We start from the raw sequence: 17,674 nt of genomic DNA, 5'->3' as shown, positions 1-17,674 counted from the left end.
GGAACGCCAGCCGCCAGCGCAGGAAGCTTTGCCGGCTGTGCCTGGCACCTCCCGCGAGGCCAGCCTGAGCGCTGCCTCTGGTCAGGTGGTTCACCCTTTGCTCCCGTGGGCCTGGCCAGGCAGGTCACCTGAGGCTTTGTTTGTCTAGGAAGTGGAGGGAGCTGCTGCCTGTCATTGTCACCCAAGTCCCTCCTGCCAGACCGTGTGACCTGGGCTCAGTGCGAGGGGCCCTTGGAACTCTCGGGCTTGCGGCTCACTCTGGCCACCACCCAGAGGGGTCCTGGGGCAGGGAGCCCAGGTCTGGCGCTGGCCTGCTTGGGGGGGGGGGCGGAGCGGGGGCAGCAGCACAGTATCTGGGCCAGCGTTACTGTCAGCAGCAAGACCTGGTCCCGCTCCGTGACCGCACACATGGCTTTCATGGAGCACTTCTGGTGTGCCAGCCCTGGGGGCCCCTGGGGCCAAGGGACAGGGCTGGGCTTCTGCCCCAGGGGCTCAGTCAAGTGGACATTAACCAGAGGGAGACCAGAGCATTCTTTTTTATAAACTGACCCTCCCATCTCCTGGGTCCTGTCACGTCTGTGAGCTACCAGGACTGAGGCAGGGCTCGGGGTCACAGCAGAGCTCTTTCAGAAGCGGGGGGGGGGAGCCCCAGGAGTTCCCCCGCTTGGTCGGTTCTGGGTTCAAGTCCTAGGCGCGCTGCCGGCCGGCAGAGGGGCCTGGACACGGGTCCATCGGGGACCAGGGGGCCTGCTTCCAGGGGTGGCCTGGGCTCGGGCGGCTCCAGCTCCGGCCGCGGCTCCGCCCCCGCCCGTCCGTCCGCACCCGCAGGTCCGCCCCCGCCCGCCCGCTCCCTCCCTGAGCTCCGGGAACATTCCATTCATTCCCCGCTTGCCGCGGCGGCCCGTGGCCGGAGCCGCAGCGGCCGCCAAAGCCGAGCGGGACCAGAGTCGCGGCGGGGACTCGGGTGAGCGGGGCCGGGGCGGGGGGGGTGGGCAGGGCCAGCCTGGGCTCGAGGCCGAGGGCCCTGGACGCCCCCCGCCTCCGCGGCGCCGGGGAGCGGACTTTGCGCCGCGGCGGGCGAGCCAGCGAGCGCGGGGGCGGGGCGGCCGGGACGCTTGGGCGGCGGGGGAGGGGCGGCGGGGGGCGGGGCCCTCCAGCCTTGCCCTTCCCCGCCCCCCCTCCCCGCGGCCTGAGCGAAGGTACCAGAGGGTGCCTGAGCGCCCGGGGCCTCTCGTGGCGCGCCCGGTTCTGTGCAGTCCTGACGTCGCGGGCGTCCCAGCTCCAGCCTGGGGATTTTCTGAACTGCGCCCTCCTCTCCCCTAGACGGCCTCAGCTGCCCGCAGAGCCGAGCGGAGTCTGCGGTGGCAGAGGCCCGCCTCCCCCAGTATCTGCCCAGCCTGCGCGCGGCCCTGTGAACTCTTCCTGTCTTTGACCAAAGGCACCATCTCCTCCCCAGCCTGATCACCTCGTCTTGGTGCGGCCTGGGGTCACCCTGTCTCCTCATCCCACCGCTTTCTCTTAGGCCATTTTCACCTCCTTCCCAGGTCCCTACTGTCTCCTGGACACTGTCAAGCCAGCCTGTAGGTGGCTCCTCTCCCAGCAGCTTGTGAGGAGGCCTGTGGGGTCCCCAGGGCCCCGGCAGGAACTGAGCACCTGCGGAGCAAGGGCTGCGGTGCACAGCTGAGGCGCACCTTCCCCGGTCCTGAGACTTGCCCCTGCCGGTGCCCTGTGGTGATGCTGGGGTGCAGAGGGCTTTGTCACTTGGTTGCTTCTTGCTTACGCTTCCTCGAGGGGCTCGAGGAATGTTGTGGAGACTCAGAACAGAGGGATGCAGTGGGGGATGGAGAACAGCCACAGCCTGGCCGGGGGGCTTCCTAGTGGCTCAGGCAAAGAGGGAAGCTGGCTTGATGTGAGAATCACAGGGTCCATGAGAAGAAGCCACCCTATTCCAGTCAGCACGGCTTGGCCCAAAGCCAGCGCCCACAAAGAAGCGTCTCCCCTGGACATGGAGCAGAGCAGACAGCCTTCTGCCTTCCCGGAGGAGAAGGACACAGAGCAGGGCAGGGCAGGCTGTCAAAGGGGAGGAGAAAAGTAATTGTTTCTTGAGGGAATGAGAGCATTTCCAGGGCGGTGGTGTTTGAGGGGGCCGTAGGGGGCGTGTCAGCTCCTCTGTAGAGGTGCAGCGGCCGTGGGGGGAGTCTTGGGAGGCCAGGGCCTGAGCCCCTCATGACCCTCTGCTGTTGGGGCCCGTCTCCACTCGGCCACGTGGCACGGACAGCTGCCCTAAATGTCCTGCCGGGCCCGGGCCCCCTCAGGGAATGTTCCGGCGGGTCCGGGAGTGAGGGCTCTCGCACAGATTGTGAGAGGGTGGCCGGTGGGGGTGGCGGCCAAGGCCACTTCAGGGGATTCTGATCAGGGTCTCGAGGGCGGAGTTTGTGCTGGACCGCCCCCAGGTGGGCGGGGCCTCCATGCTGGGCACCCTGAGCCCACCCTCGGCCTTAGCAGCTCGCCCCCACGCGCTCAGAGACACGCGCGGGCGCGCGCACACACGCAGGGACGTGCGTGTGCTCGGACGGACGCCCGCGCCCTGACGTGGCCTGCCCCAGCCCTTTACGCAGCTCCCCCCGTGGCCTCCAGGGTCCCCCTCAGAGACCTGCTTCACCCCAGAACCCCCTCCCAGGACCTGCCTCCGGCGTTCCTGTTCCCGTCAGATTACACCGTGTGTACCGAGAGTCAGGCATAGAACAGGTGTGTGGCCCACCTGTTTGTATGTTCAGGGCCTGTCGGTCAGCTTGGGTCTGTGCTCTGGAGAGTGTGGAGCTCTTGGGGTCATGGGGTGTGAGGGTGGGCACATGCGTGAGTGTCTGGGAGAGTTTTTGGAGAAGGTGCTCTTTTGCCACGGAGGTGGGCCTAAAGGTGCTTTGGGAACCTGGGGGCAGAGGCCAGGGCGCCGTCCTCTGGGGGCGGCCGCACCCAGGCCTGGAGCTGCAGTGCTGGTGGCCTGGCCCGTCAGTGGTTACGGGTGCGCCTTTTTTTTTTTTTTGGCGGTACGCGGGCCTCTCACTGCTGTGGCCTCCGCAGGCTCAGCGGCCACGGCTCACGGGCCCAGCCGCTCCGCGGCACGTGGGATCTTCCCGGACCAGGGCACGAACCCGTGTCCCCTGCGTCAGCAGGCGGACTCTCAACCACTGCGCCGCCAGGGAAGCCCCAGGTGCTCCTTCTTGAGGAGGGCCGGGAGATGATCTCCTTGGAGATGAGAGTGGGTGTGTCTGGCCAGATGGGTGGGAAGGCAGGGAAGGGATGGGGGGCTCAGGCGAGCTGGGCAGGGTCAGGCACCAGGGGCTTCCTGTGGGTGGGGTGGGTCCTCCAGGCTGGGGCTCCCCTGACCCTCCTCTCTTCTCACAGGGTGCCGGGGGCAATGGCGCTGCAGCTCTGGACCCTGACCCTCCTGGGCCTGGTGGGCACAAGTGCGAGCCTGCGGCCCCGCAAGCTGGACTTCTTCCGCGGCGAAACGGAGCTGAACCACCTGGTGGTGGATGAGGGGTCGGGCGTGGTGTACGTGGGGGCGGTGAACGCGCTCTACCAGCTGAGTGCCGACCTGCAGCTAGAGCAGCGGGCGGCCACGGGCCCGGCCCTGGACAACAAGAAGTGCACGCCGCCCATCGAGGCGAGCCAGTGCCACGAGGCCGTGCAGACTGACAACGTCAACCAGCTCCTGCTGCTTGACCGCCCCCAGAACCGCCTCATCGAGTGCGGCAGCCTCTTCAAGGGCATTTGCGCCCTGCGTTCCTTGAGCAACATCTCCACGCTCCTCTTCTACGAGGACGGCAGTGGTGAGAAGTCCTTCGTGGCCAGCAACGACGAGAGCGTGGCCACCGTGGGGCTGGTGAGCACCACGGGCCCAGGCGGCAAGCACGTGCTCTTTGTGGGCAAGGGCAACGGGCCCCATGACAACGGCATCATCGTGAGCACGCGCCTGCTGGACCGGAGCGAGGGCAGGGAGGCCTTCGAGGCCTACACGGACCATGCCACCTACAAGGCCGGCTACCTGTCCACAAACACACAGCAGTTCGTGGCTGCCTTCGAGGACGGCCCCTACGTCTTCTTCGTCTTCAACCAGCAGGACAAGCACCCGGCCCGGAACCGCACGCTGCTGGCGCGTATGTGCAAGTCCGACCCGTTCTACTACTCCTACCTGGAGGTGGACCTGCGCTGCCTGGGCCCCGGTGACAGCCAGGTCCCCGCCTTTGGCACCTGCCTGGCGGCCTCCGTGGCCCGGCCAGGCGCCACTGGGGTGCTCTACGCTGTCTTCAGCACAGATGGCCGGGGCGGCGGGGGGCCACGGGCGGGCCTCTGCCTGTTCCCGCTGGACGAGGTCCACAGCAAGATGGAGGCCAACCGCGACGCCTGCTACACGGGCACCCGGGAGGCCGGCCGGGACACCTTCTACAAGCCCTTCCACGGCGAGATCCAGTGTGGGGGCCACGGGTCGGTACGTGGCCTCAGCACGTTCTCCCATGAGCTTAGACCACACGCGTGTGGGTCCACGCGTGGCACTGCTTGCCGTGTCCACGTCCCACCTGCTTTGAAGGCCGTGTGTGTGTGTGTGTGTGTGTGTGCGCGCGCGCGCGTGTGTGGTGTCCCTGCAGACAGGTGAGCGTGAGATGTGGGTGCCACTTCTCCCAGGTGTCAGCCACGCTGGACGTTGGGATTTGGAGCAGTGAGCACGTGGGTTGGGGCCCTGCCTGCCTGGGCCAGTCCTGGGGGACGTGTGTAGGGCCACGAATGCTGGGAGCCATGGTGGGGAGAGGCCTTGGGCGGGAGTCTGCACCCACCGTTAACGCCATGGTCCATAGGGTGCCAGCGAGAGTTTCCTGTGTGGCTCGGAGCACCTGCCCTACCCGCTGGGCAGCCGAGACGGACTCTCAGCCATAGCCGTGCTGCACCGTGGAGGCCTGAACCTGACAGCTGTGACAGTGACAACCGAGAACGGCCACACCATCGCCTTCCTGGGCACCTCGGACGGCCGGGTCCTCAAGGTGAGGCCCAGGGCGGGGCAGGGTGGTTTCCGGAGGGGTCCTCAGTGCACGAGGCCCCCAGCCCTCACCATGCACCTGCCCTCGTGCCCACCAGGTGTACCTCGCTCCAGATGGCAGCTCCGCAGAGTATGGCTCTGTCCTCGTGGAGATCAACAAGAAAATCAAGAGGGACCTGGTGCTGGCCGCAGACCTGGCCAGTCTGTACGCCATGACCCAGGACAAGGTTGGCCTGTGGAGCCTGGGAGGAGGGGCCTTGGTGGTCCAGCCCCTAGAGACATGCAGAGCATGCTGGGAGGGGGGCCAACTCTCATCTCCTTGGGTCCTGACAGTGTCTCTCGAGCACCTTTCCCGTCTTTGAAACCATTTCTCTCTGTTCTGTGTCTCTGGCCCGGCCTTGGGCCCTTCCTGGCCAGAGAGTCAGTGCTCTAAGTGGGCCTTCCCCAAGTGCAAACAGGGAGGCGAGGGGCCCCAGGTAGCTTCTGTGAGCTCAGACGGTGGGGGACGTGGGCCCTGAGATCCTGCACCACCCGATCCTGGGTCAGGTCCAGCCTCCTGGCCGTGTCCCACAGAGCCTGGCCAGCAGCTGCTGCCTGGAGCCCTCACTGCCCAGCCTCAAGTTGTGCTGAGGCTTCCAAGGCTTAGGGGTAAAGGTGGGATCAAGCCGGTAATCCCAGGAAAGTCTGGCGTCTGAGCGAGTCCCTTGTGGCTGCTGGCCTGACACCTGTGGTGGCCGCAGTCCCGCTCACCGCCCCGGTGCCGCCAGGTGTTCCGGCTCCCCGTGCAGGAGTGTGAGAGCTTCTCCACCTGCACCCAGTGCCGCAGCTCGCAGGACCCCTACTGCGGCTGGTGCGTCGTCGAGGGACGGTGAGCACCCGGGAGTCTGGGGGGCTCGGCCCCAGCCTGGGTCTGGGGGTGCCGCCCCACCCTGGGGGCTGACGGGTGCCCCCTGCCCCCGCAGATGCACCAGGAGGGCCGAGTGCCCGCGGGCCGAAGAGAGTGGCCACTGGCTGTGGAGCCGCAGTGAGGCCTGCGTGGCTGTCACCGAGGCCCAGCCGCAGAACATGAGCCGCCGGGCCCAGGGAGAGGTGTGTGGTGAGGGTGGAGGCAGGGGCGCTGCTGGCCTGGGGCTGTGGGGACGGCAGGAGACCCGCGTGGTATCTTGCTCTTGGCCTGGGCGGCGGTGCTGAGTCTGGGGACAGGACCCCCATCCTTTGTTGGATCCCCTGGCCCCTTTGACCCGAGGGGCTCCTGAGAATCCAGGGCAGACCCAGGCCCTGTCCCAGGAGCGGCTTAGGTGACCGCAGAGGGGCCCATTCAGATGAAATGGAGCCAGGTTCTAGAGGGTTCTCCGGGGGCGGGGGTACCCATACAGGAGGGCGGCCGGAGGACGGCCAGAGGACCGGGGCTCAGGGCGGGGGCGGGGGTTCCCTGCACCCTGAGGCTGGGCAGAGGAGTCCTGCTGTGAGCTGAGTGGCCCTTCCGCAGGTGCACCTGACCGTCAGTCCCCTCCCGGCCCTGAGCCAGGAGGACAAGCTGCTGTGCCTCTTTGGTGAATCACCGCCGCACGTGGCGAGCATGCAAGGGGGCGCCGTGGTCTGCAACTCCCCAAGCAGCATCCCCAGCACGCCGCCTGGCCAGGGTGAGGCCCCGCCCGAGCCTGTCCCCTGAGCGTTTGGGGCCAGCAGAGGACGGCTCACTGGTGAAGCTGGGGGCCACGCGGTGACGTGGCTGGGACCTGACAGGCGCTCTGCCCCAGACGCCCAGGAAGCACGGCCCTCGGTGCCTGCAGGGACAGAGCGAGGGCCCAGCAGCGCAGAGCCCTACGCGAGCCGAGATCTGATAGCGGCGGCGGGTCCTGCTGAGCCCTGCGGGACCCCGCTCAGACCAGGATCTCCACACGCGGCCTCCCGTTCTCGGAGGAGTTGGGGCGGGAGGGGGGCCCAGTTCCGGCTTCCTGATCCCCCCCACCCGAGCCCGCCTCCCCCTGCGTCCTGCGGCCCCGCCTGACGCCGTCCCCACCTGCTGTCCACAGATCACGTGGCTGTGACCATCCAGCTCCTCTTCAAACGTGGCGACGTCTTCCTGACCTCCCACCTGTACCCCTTCTACGACTGCCGAGTGGCCATGAGCCTGGAGGAGAACCTGCCGTGAGTGCTGCGCCTGCCCGTCCCTCACGGCCCCCGCTGCGGACCCCACACTCCTCACCACCCTCTCCTCCAGGTGCATCTCCTGTGCCAGCAACCGCTGGACCTGCCAGTGGGACCTGCGCTACCACGAGTGTCGGGAGGCCTCGCCCAACCCTGAGGACGGCATCGTCCGTGCCCACATGGTGAGGGGCCGTGAGGGCACGCGGGCCAGGCCGCTCGGCTGAGGCCGGGCGGCACCTGACCAGCCCTGCCCTCCCCAGGAGGACGACTGCCCCCAGTTCCTGAACCCCAGCCCGCTGGTCATCCCCATGAGCCACGAGACGGCTGTGACCTTCCAGGGCAAGAACCTGGACACGGTGAAGGTGCGGGCGCTTGTGGGGCCCTGGCTCACCGGTGAGCTCGGGCCTGGGGGTCCCGGCAGGGGCCATGATGGCTGGTGGAGAGGCACAGCCTTGTTCAGAGCCATCCTCCTGCGGACCAGAAGCTAAGTGCCAGGGCCCATCCAGCCTCTGCGGCTCAGGGCCCAGCACGTGAAGGAGGCGGCGGGGTCCGGGTGGACGTGGGGCATCTGGACGGGCCTCCAGGGGTGCGGGCGTGCGGGGGCTGGGCAGCCGAGTGCCGCTCAGGAGGGAGCAGGGAGGGGAGTCCTGGTGTCGAGCGTGGCGGGGCCTGTCTGCGAGTGGCCGGGTGTCAGCTGGGACGGGGGCGCCCACGCTGGCCCGGGAGCTGTGTGGCGCACGGCAGGCGCCGGGGCCCAGGGCGGTCATGTGGGACGGGCTGGCCCGCCTCGGGTATCCTGACTGGCCTGTCTGGCAGGGCTCCTCCCTGCACGTGGGCAGCGACCTGCTCAAGTTTGAGGAGCCAGTCAGCACACAGGAGCAAGGAATCTTCTCCTTTCGGACCCCAAAGGTACGCCTCCCGGGGTGGGCGGGCCAGGCTGGGGGACCCCGAGGGCTGGCCCTGCGGGGGCAGCCCAGTTACCTCTGGGGCTTGAGGGGTGGGGCGGGGGCAGGCTCACCACCTGCCCTGCTGGGGAAGCAGGGCCGGCAGGCAGGTGTGGCCTCAGAGCATCCCTGGGCCTCCTGTCTCCCTGGAATCCAAGTCACCCTCCGTCTCTGAGCCTCCAGCTTCTGGCCACCTGGAGGCCTCCCCTTGCTCCCCGTCGGCCGTGAGGGGACACACGGTGGTCACCCTCGGGGGCTCGGGTGGGAGTCGGGGGTGCAGCGTGTCCCTGTGTGCCCCCAGCTTTCCCACGATGCCAACGAGACGCTGCCCCTGCATCTGTACGTCAAGTCCTACGGCAAGAACATTGACAGCCGGCTCCAAGGTGGGTGGGGTGGGCAGCTGGGCTGGTGGGCGGGCCAAGGGGGGCAGGGCGGCCCTGCCGACGGCCAGCTTCTCCCGCCGCAGTGACCCTCTACAACTGCTCCTTCGGCCGCAGCGACTGCAGCCTGTGCCTGGCCGCTGACCCCGCCTACGAGTGCGTGTGGTGCAGCGGGCAGAGCAGGTGTGTGTACGCGGCCCTGTGTGGTAACGCCACCTCCGAGTGTCCACCGCCTGTCATCACCAGGGTAAGCCCCCTTTCCCCCCACCTCCCTGACAGGAGGGACTCCAGCCCGGCCCTGGACCTGCTGCGCAGCCTGGCCTGCCCAAGCCAGCAGGCCAGCCGGGCTCTGCCAATTTCAGATCCAGCCTGAGACCGGTCCGCTCGGTGGAGGCATTCGCATCACCATCCTTGGGTCAAATCTGGGGGTCAGAGCAGACGACGTGAAGAGGGTCACCGTGGCCGGCCGGGACTGTGCCTTTGAGCCAGGACGGTACTCCGTGTCCACCCGGTGAGTGGGCAACCTGGGCCCTCAGAGCTGGGCCGGGCCCTCCCCTGGGGGGCCGGGGGACTGGGGAGATGGAGAGGAAGGACACGGTCCAGGTGTGCGTGGGTGCCCGGGGCTTGCACACCCACGGAGTGTGCCCACCTGCCTGCCACCCACGCAGGATCGTGTGCACCGTCGAGGCTGCAGAGGCGCCCTTCACGGGGGGCGTCGAGGTGGACATCAGCGGGAAGCTCGGCCATTCGCCTCCCCATGTCCAGTTCACCTATCAGGTAAGCACCTGGCAGGTGGCTCTTGCGGATGTGGGTGAGATCTGGGGGGGCCATGTGCTGACTCGGGGTTAGGCGAGGCTGTGCCCCTGCCTCTTTCTGACAACGGTCATGGCCCAGTCGAGGCCCGGGAGGGAGGGCCGCAGCCCTGCCGCCCCAGCCCTGAGTCAAACGCCCCTGCTCCTCTTCTAGCAGCCCCAGCCCCTCAGTGTGGAGCCGAAGCAGGGGCCACAGGCGGGCGGCACCACGTTGACCATCAACGGCACCCACCTGGACACAGGCTCTGAGGAGGACATGCGGGTGACCCTCAATGACGTCCCCTGTAAAGTGTGGGTGTCACCCACAGGCCGCCAAATCCCGGTCTGCCCTGGTCCTGGGGACAGGGTGAGGGCCCTCTGGCCGTGACCCTGTGTCTGTCCTGGAGGGGGCAGTGGAACCAACCAGGCCCATTGCCCCACTGGCCTGGGGCTGCGGGCGGTCCCAGGGTGGGGCGGGCGTTGATTCGCAATCCCCACCCCCAGGACGCAGTTTGGGGCACAGCTTCGGTGTGTCACCGGCCCCCAGGCGGCTCCGGGAGAGCTGTCCCTAAAGATTTACTATGGGGGCTCCGAAGTGCCCAGCCCTGGCGTCACCTTCACCTACCGTGAGAACCCAGTCCTGCGGGCCTTCGAGCCGCTGCGAAGCTTTGTCAGGTGTGACCTCTTCCTCCCCCCGTGGCAGGTGCCCCCGACTCCCACACTGCTGGCCACACCCACCCCATCTAGCTATTTCCCAGGTGCCCTCTTCTCACGGGGCTTGCGAGGACATGGCAGAGCTGGTCTGGGTGACAGGAGGAGGCCTCCAAAAATCCCACTGTAACCCCAGGTCGGGCAGGCCCGACATCCCGCCTCCACCTCCCCCCGCCACCCAGCCCAGCGCCGCTTCTGACAATCCAGGGTGGCGGCGCTCCGTCACGTGCTCTGAGCACACACACCCCCCGGCCCCCCCGGCCCCCCCCGCCCCTGCCATAGCAGCAGGCCTGTGCTTGCACACACCTGCAAGAGTATCCAAAAGCAGGGTGGGGTCGGGGACACAGCCTTGCAGGGCACCTGCTCTGGAGGTGGCTGGGCACCTCCCTTGCCCAGGTGTGCCCACTCAGGCACCATCCCCTCCCTGCCCCCCCAGTGGTGGCCGGAGCATCAACGTCACAGGACAGGGCTTCAGCCTGATCCAGAAATTCGCCATGGTGGTCATAGCCGAGCCCCTGCAGTCCTGGAGGCGGCGGCGGGAGGCCGGACCCCTGCAGCCCGTGACGGTCAGTTGGTGCCCGCTGCTGGAGACACGCCAGGGCAGGATGCAGCCTGTGCCAAGTGGCCTAACGGTCCTGCCTCGGCTCTTAGGTCGTGGGCAGAGAGTACGTGTTCTGCAGTGACTCCAAGGTCGTGTTCTTGTCCCCGGCCGTCCCCGAGGAGCCCGAGGCCTACAACCTCACGGCGCTCATTCAGATGGATGGGCACCAAGCCCTGCTCAGGACTGAGGCTGGTGCCTTTGAGTACGTCGCCGACCCCACCTTCGAGAACTTCACAGGGGGTGTCAAGAAGCAGGTCAACAAGCTCATTCACGCGCGGGTGAGGGCCGGTGCAGCCCCGGGGGCCAGGTCCCGAGTGGGTGCGTGGAGGGGAGCCGCCCGAGGTCTGGGCTGAGCTGGCCGGGGCATCCCTGAACCCCTCCTGGGCACTGTGGCCCCATCCCCCGCCCCCCAGGGCACCAACCTGAACAAGGCGATGACGATTCACGAGGCCGAGGCCTTCGTGGGTGCCGAGCGGTGCGTCATGAAGACGCTGACGGAGACCGATCTGTACTGTGAGCCCCCAGAGGTGCAGCCCCCTCCCAAGCGGCGGCAGAAGCGGGACACGACCCACAACCTGCCTGAGTTCATTGTGCGTGTAGGGTGGGGGCAGGGAGGGGACAGGGCACCGGGCTCTCCTGGGCTCGGCCACACACCTGTCCTTGCTGAGTCCGCCTCTCCACGCAGGTGAAGTTTGGCTCCCGGGAGTGGGTGCTGGGCCGCGTGGAGTATGACACGCGTGTGAGTGACGTGCCGCTCAGCCTCATCCTGCCGCTGGTCATCGTGCCCATGGTGGCCGTCATCGCTGTGTCTGTCTACTGCTACTGGTGAGCCCCTCCCCCGGCAGCCAGCCTCAGCCCCTTGGCCACACCCACCGGCCAGCACAGTCCAGGCCGGGTCCCAGGAGCTTGCTTCCCTGTGCCCCCAGGAGGAAGAGCCAACAGGCAGAGCGCGAGTACGAGAAGATCAAGTCCCAGCTGGAGGGCTTGGAGGAGAGTGTGCGTGACCGCTGCAAGAAGGAGTTCACAGGTAGGGGCCGCCCCGCAGGTCCTGGGGGACGAGGGCTCGGAAGAGGCCGCATTGGGAGGGACGGAGGGAGGGACCGAGGACGGCGGGCTGCCAGCGGCGGATGCCTCACCCTGACCTCCCTGCAGACCTGATGATTGAGATGGAGGACCAGACCAACGACGTGCACGAGGCAGGCATCCCCGTGCTGGACTACAAGACCTACACCGACCGCGTCTTCTTCCTGCCCTCCAAGGATGGCGACAAGGATGTGATGATCACGGGCAAGCTGGACATCCCTGAGTCACGGCGGCCCTTAGTGGAGCAGGCGCTCTACCAGTTCTCCAACCTGCTCAACAGCAAGTGCTTCCTCATCAACGTGAGCGGTGCAGGGCCTCTGGGGTGTGGGGCGGGGCCTCTGGGGTGTGGGGCGGGGCCGTGAGGGGCGGGGCCTCTGGAGCAAGGGGGTGGGGCGGGGCGGGGCGGGGCAGGGCGGAGCTCTGACCGGCCTCCCCCACAGTTCATCCACACCTTGGAGAACCAGCGGGAGTTCTCGGCCCGCGCCAAGGTCTACTTTGCTTCGCTGCTGACCGTGGCGCTGCACGGGAAGCTGGAGTACTACACGGACATCATGCGCACGCTCTTCCTGGAGCTCATGGAGCAGTATGTGGTGGCCAAGAACCCCAAGCTGATGCTGCGCAGGTGCGTGGGGAAGGGCAGAGGCCACGGTGGGCGGTGCTAGGGGGTGGCAGTGGGGCAGCACAGGCTTGTTGAGGCACCTGGTTTGCCAGCAAGTGCAGCCAGTGCCAGTGAGTAGGGCGGAGGGACGGCAGGGGCGGCGTCGTTGCTAGCAGGTGGTCTCTGCCGGTCACTTAGCTGCTCCCCTTGTCATCAGCCCTTTGTAGGAGGAGGTGGAAGATGAAAGGCCCACCCTGAGGGGGCTGGGAGATTGGTCACTGCAGGCTATAAACGTACAGGCTGACGGAGACTCTGGCCTGGATGGAGGCTGGGCTGCTCTGAGGGTGGTCTGGGTACTTGGAAGAGCCAGCTGATCCTAGGAGCACTAAAGTGTCCCTCAATTTTGCATCTCCAGGTCTGAGACAGTGGTGGAGAGGATGCTGTCTAATTGGATGTCCATCTGCCTGTACCAGTATCTCAAGGTGGGTTCCACACAGCCTTGCCGGGGGTGGGGGAGGGACGGGGTGGTGCTGTACCCCCCAAATGTCCACCTCCCTGCGGCCCAGCTCCACCTGGATGTGTTTGCTTCCCACCCTGGCACGATCAGTCCCACCCATGGCTCAGCCGCCCCGTGTTGCTCTAGGACAGCGCAGGGGAGCCGCTGTACAAGCTCTTCAAGGCCATCAAGCATCAGGTGGAGAAGGGGCCCGTGGATGCTGTGCAGAAGAAAGCCAAATACACCCTCAATGACACAGGGCTGCTGGGGGACGACGTGGAGTATGCGCCCCTGGTGAGCCCCTGGGGCTGGGCGGGCTGCTGGGGGGCAGACGACGTGGAGTATGTGCCCCTGGTGAGCCCCTGGGGCTGGGCGGGCTGCTGGGGGACGACGTGGAGTGTGTGCCCCTGGTGAGCCCCTGGGGCTGGGCGGGCTGCTGGGGGACGACGTGGAGTATGAGCCCCTGGTGAGCCCCTGGGGCTGGGCGGGCTGCTGGGCGACCTCAGGGGCCGGGTTCCAGGCCAGCCTTAGGACCAGAAGCTGATGCCACTCGCCTCCTTCGTGGACTTGCATTAGAACCCATTCCCCGCGCTGGGCCCACCCGTGTTCAGGGAGGGGCCTGGGTCACGGGTCCTCAGCAGGCTCATGGGTCATTGGAGAGAGGCTCTAAGTGTCATGACCGCAAGCCAGCTGCCTCCTGGGTGCCCGGGCCCGCTGCAGGCCTTTGAGGGCCTGGGCACACCGAGCGAGTGGTGGTAAACCCGTGCGCGTGTGGGGGTGGTACGTGGTGTGTGCCCCCGTGGTGCCTGTGTGTTGCGTGATACCTAGAAGCGAGCAGTCCTCTGCCCCCTGTCCTGCTGAGCCACGGCGGGCGGGAAAGGGTGAGGCCTGGGTGCTGAAGGAGCTCGGCAACCCCTACCACCACTCGTCCACCTGAGGGTGTCGCCACTGCGGGGAGGCCCAAGACTGCTCCCAGTTTGGGGCGAGTGAGGGCGAGGGCCCCTCGCCAACTGGCCCTTCGTTCTGTGTCCCCTGGCAGATGGTGAGCGTGATTGTCCAGGACGAAGGGGTCGACGCCATCCCCGTCAAGGTCCTCAACTGTGACACCATCTCCCAGGTCAAGGAGAAGATCATTGACCAGGTGTACCGCACACAGCCGTGCTCCCGCTGGCCCAAGGCTGACAGTGTGGTCCTCGGTGAGCACCACCCTCGCGTGCCTGGCTCCGTGCCCGTGGAAGCCTGGTCGGCCAGGTCGGGTGGGGGATGGCGAGAAGGCGCCCGGACAGGGTGGGCTGTGGCCGGGTTCCAGGAGCTGGGCTGTGTCCTCCCACAGAGTGGCGTCCTGGGTCCACAGCCCAGATCCTGTCAGACCTGGACCTGACCTCTCAGCGGGAGGGCCGGTGGAAGCGCGTCAACACGCTGATGCACTACAACGTGAGTGTGGCGGCCGGGTGGGCCGAGGCCCCTGCTGAGAGTGGGGCAGGAGGCCCTCCCTCATGACTCTGTTCCCCAGGTCCGGGACGGAGCCACTCTCATCCTGTCGAAGGTGGGGGTCTCCCAGCAGCCTGAGGACAGCCAGCAGGACCTGCCTGGAGAGCGTGAGTCCCTTCCTCTCGTCCGGGCCCCTCTGGCCTCTGGAGGTCATCCTGAGCCCGTGTCCGCCCCGTGCCGCCGTCCGGGGGAGCTGTGAGCCCGGCGTGGGACCCGGGCCCCGGGCCCCGTCCTTCAGCACCCCCCTCCCCCACAGGCCACGCCCTCCTGGAGGAGGAGAACCGGGTGTGGCACCTGGTGCGGCCAACGGACGAGGTGGACGAAGGCAAGTCCAAGCGTGGCAGCGTGAAGGAGAAGGAGCGCACCAAGGCCATCACCGAGATCTACCTGACCCGCCTGCTGTCAGTCAAGGTGGGCCGCGGAGGGCGCGTGGGAGGCAGAGCGGGGCCGGCGCCGGTGGGATGCGCTGAGCCCCGCTCCCGCCCCGCAGGGCACGCTGCAGCAGTTCGTGGACAACTTCTTCCAGAGCGTGCTGGCGCCCGGCCACGCGGTGCCGCCCGCAGTCAAGTACTTCTTCGACTTCCTGGACGAGCAGGCAGAAAAGCACGACATCAAGGACGACGACACCATCCACATCTGGAAGACCAATAGGTGTGGGCTCCGTGCCGCCCCCCGCCCCGCCCGCCCTGCTCCAGGCCTCGGCGGCCCCTCACACCCTGTCGTCCCGCCTCAGTTTACCTCTCCGGTTCTGGGTGAACATCCTCAAGAACCCCCATTTCATCTTCGACGTGCACGTCCACGAGGTGGTGGACGCCTCCCTGTCGGTCATCGCACAGACCTTCATGGACGCCTGCACACGCACAGAGCACAAGCTGAGCCGCGTAAGTACAGCTGCGGGCAGCCCAGCCCGCTTCCTGGCAGCGCGAAGCGTCGGGAGGGGGGCTGCGATGCCGGTGAGGAGGTCAGTTTGGGGCGTGGAATTGCACAGCGGGGGCTGGAGCTCAGTAGAATGACAGGTGCAGGGTACCTGGGGCGGAGGGAGGCCCTCTGGGCCGTGGACCTGTGGCAGCCTGCGATCCCGAGCCCCTTCCCCTTCCGTGAGAGAGAAAAAGTGAGTTTTACCATTCATCACAAAATGACGAAAACGCTGTCAGGTCCGTGGCTGGGCTGGGCAGCTACCGCCGTTGGACCCCCATCCCCCGCACCCCCCTCTTTCTCTGGGTATCCTGAGCGCGTGCAGGTGTCTCGGCCTGGGTGTCACTTGGCTCCGACCCCCACAGGACTCTCCCAGCAACAAGCTACTCTACGCCAAGGAGATCTCCACCTATAAGAAGATGGTGGAGGAGTGAGTGCCCCCCCAACCCCATGAGGCCAGAGCCTGGCTGCCCACCCTCAGCCCCCACCCAGCGGGGCCCCCGGGCGGTGCGGGCCTGTGATCAGGAGCAGGGGTCCCGTGGGTAGCTTCGGGTCCAGCGTCCGGGAGCCACCGCCCCCCGTTCCGGTACCCGCCCCCCGCGGCCCACCCTGTGTAACTCCCCGCCCCCCACAGCTACTACAAGGGGATCAGACAGATGGTGCAGGTCAGTGACCAGGACATGAACACACACCTGGCAGAGATTTCCCGGGTAAGGGTGGCACGGGGGACGCACAAGCTGAGCCCCCCCAGGATTAGCCCTCCACCCCTCCCCGGAAGGCCCTGCTGAGCGGGCCAGGAGACTGCGCTGGGGGTGGGCGAAGTTGTGCCCACGGGGGAGAAAGGAGAGGCGCAGACGGGGCGTGGGGGGCGGCGGGGCTCGCGAGCGGCTCTGAGCCAGCCCCGCCTGCCGTGGGTCTGCATGGGTGGGAGGCGCTCTGTCTGCGGTGTGCCGTGGCTGTGCGTGTCGTGACTGCCGGGGGGACCCTTCGCGTCTGCCTGCTCCGCTGGTTGGCAGCCTCCTGCCCGTGGGTCACGCAGCCCTTCCGCCACCCTCCCAGGCGCACACGGACTCCCTGAACACCCTCGTGGCCCTGCACCAGCTCTACCAGTACACGCAGAAGTACTACGACGAGGTAGGGCTCCGGTCCTTCCGGGACGGCTGTGCTCCCCCCAAGCCTAAGCCTGGCCTGTGCTCTGATGTGACCCCTCCTCAGATCATCAACGCCCTGGAGGAGGACCCCGCCGCCCAGAAGATGCAGCTGGCCTTCCGCCTGCAGCAGATCGCGGCTGCGCTCGAGAACAAGGTCACGGACCTCTGACTCGACCTCCGCCGTCATGGTCTCGGGACACAGGTGTGTGACACCCACTGCCGGGCGCTGGGCGGCCCCGGGGGAGCGAGGCCGAGCGGGCAGGACTCAGCCCTTCTCTCCCTGGCAGAGGAAGAGCCCCCGGGCTTCCGAGTGTGTGCGTGGCAGGGGGGCCCCCACCTCAGCGTTTGTAGCCTCCTAGCACCCTTCTCCTGAGCAATAGTGCCCGGCGCCCACCAGCACCAGTTCCCTCCTGCAGAACCAGCATCGGGGGTGTCTCCTTCAAGCCTCCTGAGCGATATGAAAACGTGCCTTATGCCCCCAGCGCCACGCTGGGTTGCTGGGGGCAGTCGGGCCCCAGCCCCCCTCCCCAGGCACCAGCAGCCGCCTCACATACCTGGGTTGGGCCTTTTGGGGTGAGGTCTGAGTGCCCGCGGCCCCCAGGACCTAGTGCCCAGACTCTGTCCGTCTGCCCTGCCTGGACTGGGGCAGAAAAGTGGTACGATGCCTTCCTGACCTCGCTGGCCTGCCCTGCGGGGCGCTGGCACTCCGGGGGACTCTGTGCTGCAGGCCCCACCTCAAAGGTCAAGCTGGACGTCAGACGTCGAGGCCCAGGCGGCCAGAAGGGACCCAGCAGACTGGGGCTCGGGGTCCCGGCCTGTCAGACAGGCTGACCTGGAGGCCCTGCCCAGGTCCGGGGGGCCGGGAGCAGCTCCGCCAGGACACCCGCAACCCTTTTTGTAAATCTTGTTAATTGTCAATCAAATACAGCTGTCTTTTTCACTCTGCGGGTTGGCTGGGTTCTTCCGGGGGCTGCCGACCCGCCATCCCTACACGCCTGCCCCGTTTTGGTACCGGGCCTGTCCTGCCCACGGCCTCCCTTCCTGTGCGCTCCTGGCCCCAGAAGCTCACCTGAAGGTGGGCCCGTGTGGCCTCGCACACCCATCCCACAGTCCCTGGCTCCCCTGGGCCAGGCCTGCTGGGTGTGCTGAGGCAGCCTGTCCACGGCCATCAGCTCGGCTGAGTCCACGCCTTCCTGCTGCCCCAGCAGGACAGGATGGCGGTCGGGGGTGGGAGGTGAGCGCTGGGGTGCGAACCTCTCCCAGAGGCACACCCTGGTGCACCCCAGCACTGACAGTGAATCTGAAGCAGGTGGAGGTTCCAAGGGCA

At 67.3% G+C, this 17,674-nt stretch overlaps 1 protein-coding gene across 10 annotated transcripts in view; it reads left to right on the top strand.

Moving 5' to 3' along the window:
• PLXNB2 (plexin B2) overlaps positions 1 to 17,287 on the top strand; it is a 30,913-nt gene extending 13,626 nt beyond the window's left edge. For 7 of the 10 annotated variants that reach the window (XM_055085368.1, XM_055085367.1, XM_024127174.3 and 4 more), the window contains 35 exons: positions 3,406 to 4,492; positions 4,857 to 5,039; positions 5,134 to 5,262; positions 5,803 to 5,903; positions 5,998 to 6,124; positions 6,525 to 6,678; positions 7,072 to 7,186; positions 7,260 to 7,368; positions 7,447 to 7,548; positions 8,003 to 8,095; positions 8,432 to 8,513; positions 8,597 to 8,757; positions 8,873 to 9,021; positions 9,179 to 9,287; positions 9,477 to 9,613; positions 9,806 to 9,976; positions 10,449 to 10,578; positions 10,664 to 10,891; positions 11,027 to 11,203; positions 11,299 to 11,438; positions 11,540 to 11,640; positions 11,766 to 11,995; positions 12,137 to 12,318; positions 12,710 to 12,776; positions 12,938 to 13,084; positions 13,830 to 13,986; positions 14,124 to 14,224; positions 14,304 to 14,388; positions 14,538 to 14,692; positions 14,772 to 14,932; positions 15,015 to 15,162; positions 15,562 to 15,626; positions 15,831 to 15,906; positions 16,256 to 16,330; positions 16,412 to 17,287. In XM_055085368.1, coding sequence (XP_054941343.1) covers positions 3,419 to 4,492; positions 4,857 to 5,039; positions 5,134 to 5,262; positions 5,803 to 5,903; positions 5,998 to 6,124; positions 6,525 to 6,678; positions 7,072 to 7,186; positions 7,260 to 7,368; positions 7,447 to 7,548; positions 8,003 to 8,095; positions 8,432 to 8,513; positions 8,597 to 8,757; positions 8,873 to 9,021; positions 9,179 to 9,287; positions 9,477 to 9,613; positions 9,806 to 9,976; positions 10,449 to 10,578; positions 10,664 to 10,891; positions 11,027 to 11,203; positions 11,299 to 11,438; positions 11,540 to 11,640; positions 11,766 to 11,995; positions 12,137 to 12,318; positions 12,710 to 12,776; positions 12,938 to 13,084; positions 13,830 to 13,986; positions 14,124 to 14,224; positions 14,304 to 14,388; positions 14,538 to 14,692; positions 14,772 to 14,932; positions 15,015 to 15,162; positions 15,562 to 15,626; positions 15,831 to 15,906; positions 16,256 to 16,330; positions 16,412 to 16,516 — 5,526 coding nt within the window. In that variant the 5' untranslated portion in view covers positions 3,406 to 3,418 and the 3' untranslated portion in view covers positions 16,517 to 17,287. Of the gene's footprint in view, positions 1 to 3,234; positions 4,493 to 4,856; positions 5,040 to 5,133; positions 5,263 to 5,802; positions 5,904 to 5,997; positions 6,125 to 6,524; positions 6,679 to 7,071; positions 7,187 to 7,259; positions 7,369 to 7,446; positions 7,549 to 8,002; positions 8,096 to 8,431; positions 8,514 to 8,596; positions 8,758 to 8,872; positions 9,022 to 9,178; positions 9,288 to 9,476; positions 9,614 to 9,805; positions 9,977 to 10,448; positions 10,579 to 10,663; positions 10,892 to 11,026; positions 11,204 to 11,298; positions 11,439 to 11,539; positions 11,641 to 11,765; positions 11,996 to 12,136; positions 12,319 to 12,709; positions 12,777 to 12,937; positions 13,085 to 13,829; positions 13,987 to 14,123; positions 14,225 to 14,303; positions 14,389 to 14,537; positions 14,693 to 14,771; positions 14,933 to 15,014; positions 15,163 to 15,561; positions 15,627 to 15,830; positions 15,907 to 16,255; positions 16,331 to 16,411 lie in introns of those variants that run through there. The other 3 variants (XM_024127172.3, XM_055085365.1, XM_028490774.2) reach the window with 3 other exon arrangements.
• The last annotated feature ends 387 nt before the right edge of the window (positions 17,288 to 17,674 follow it).

Source organism: Physeter macrocephalus, chromosome 6, assembly GCF_002837175.3.
Source record: "Physeter macrocephalus isolate SW-GA chromosome 6, ASM283717v5, whole genome shotgun sequence".
Classification (NCBI taxonomy): domain Eukaryota; kingdom Metazoa; phylum Chordata; class Mammalia; order Artiodactyla; family Physeteridae; genus Physeter; species Physeter macrocephalus.
Note: the sequence above shows the minus strand (reverse complement) of the source record. Positions and strands in the feature narration are given on the sequence as shown.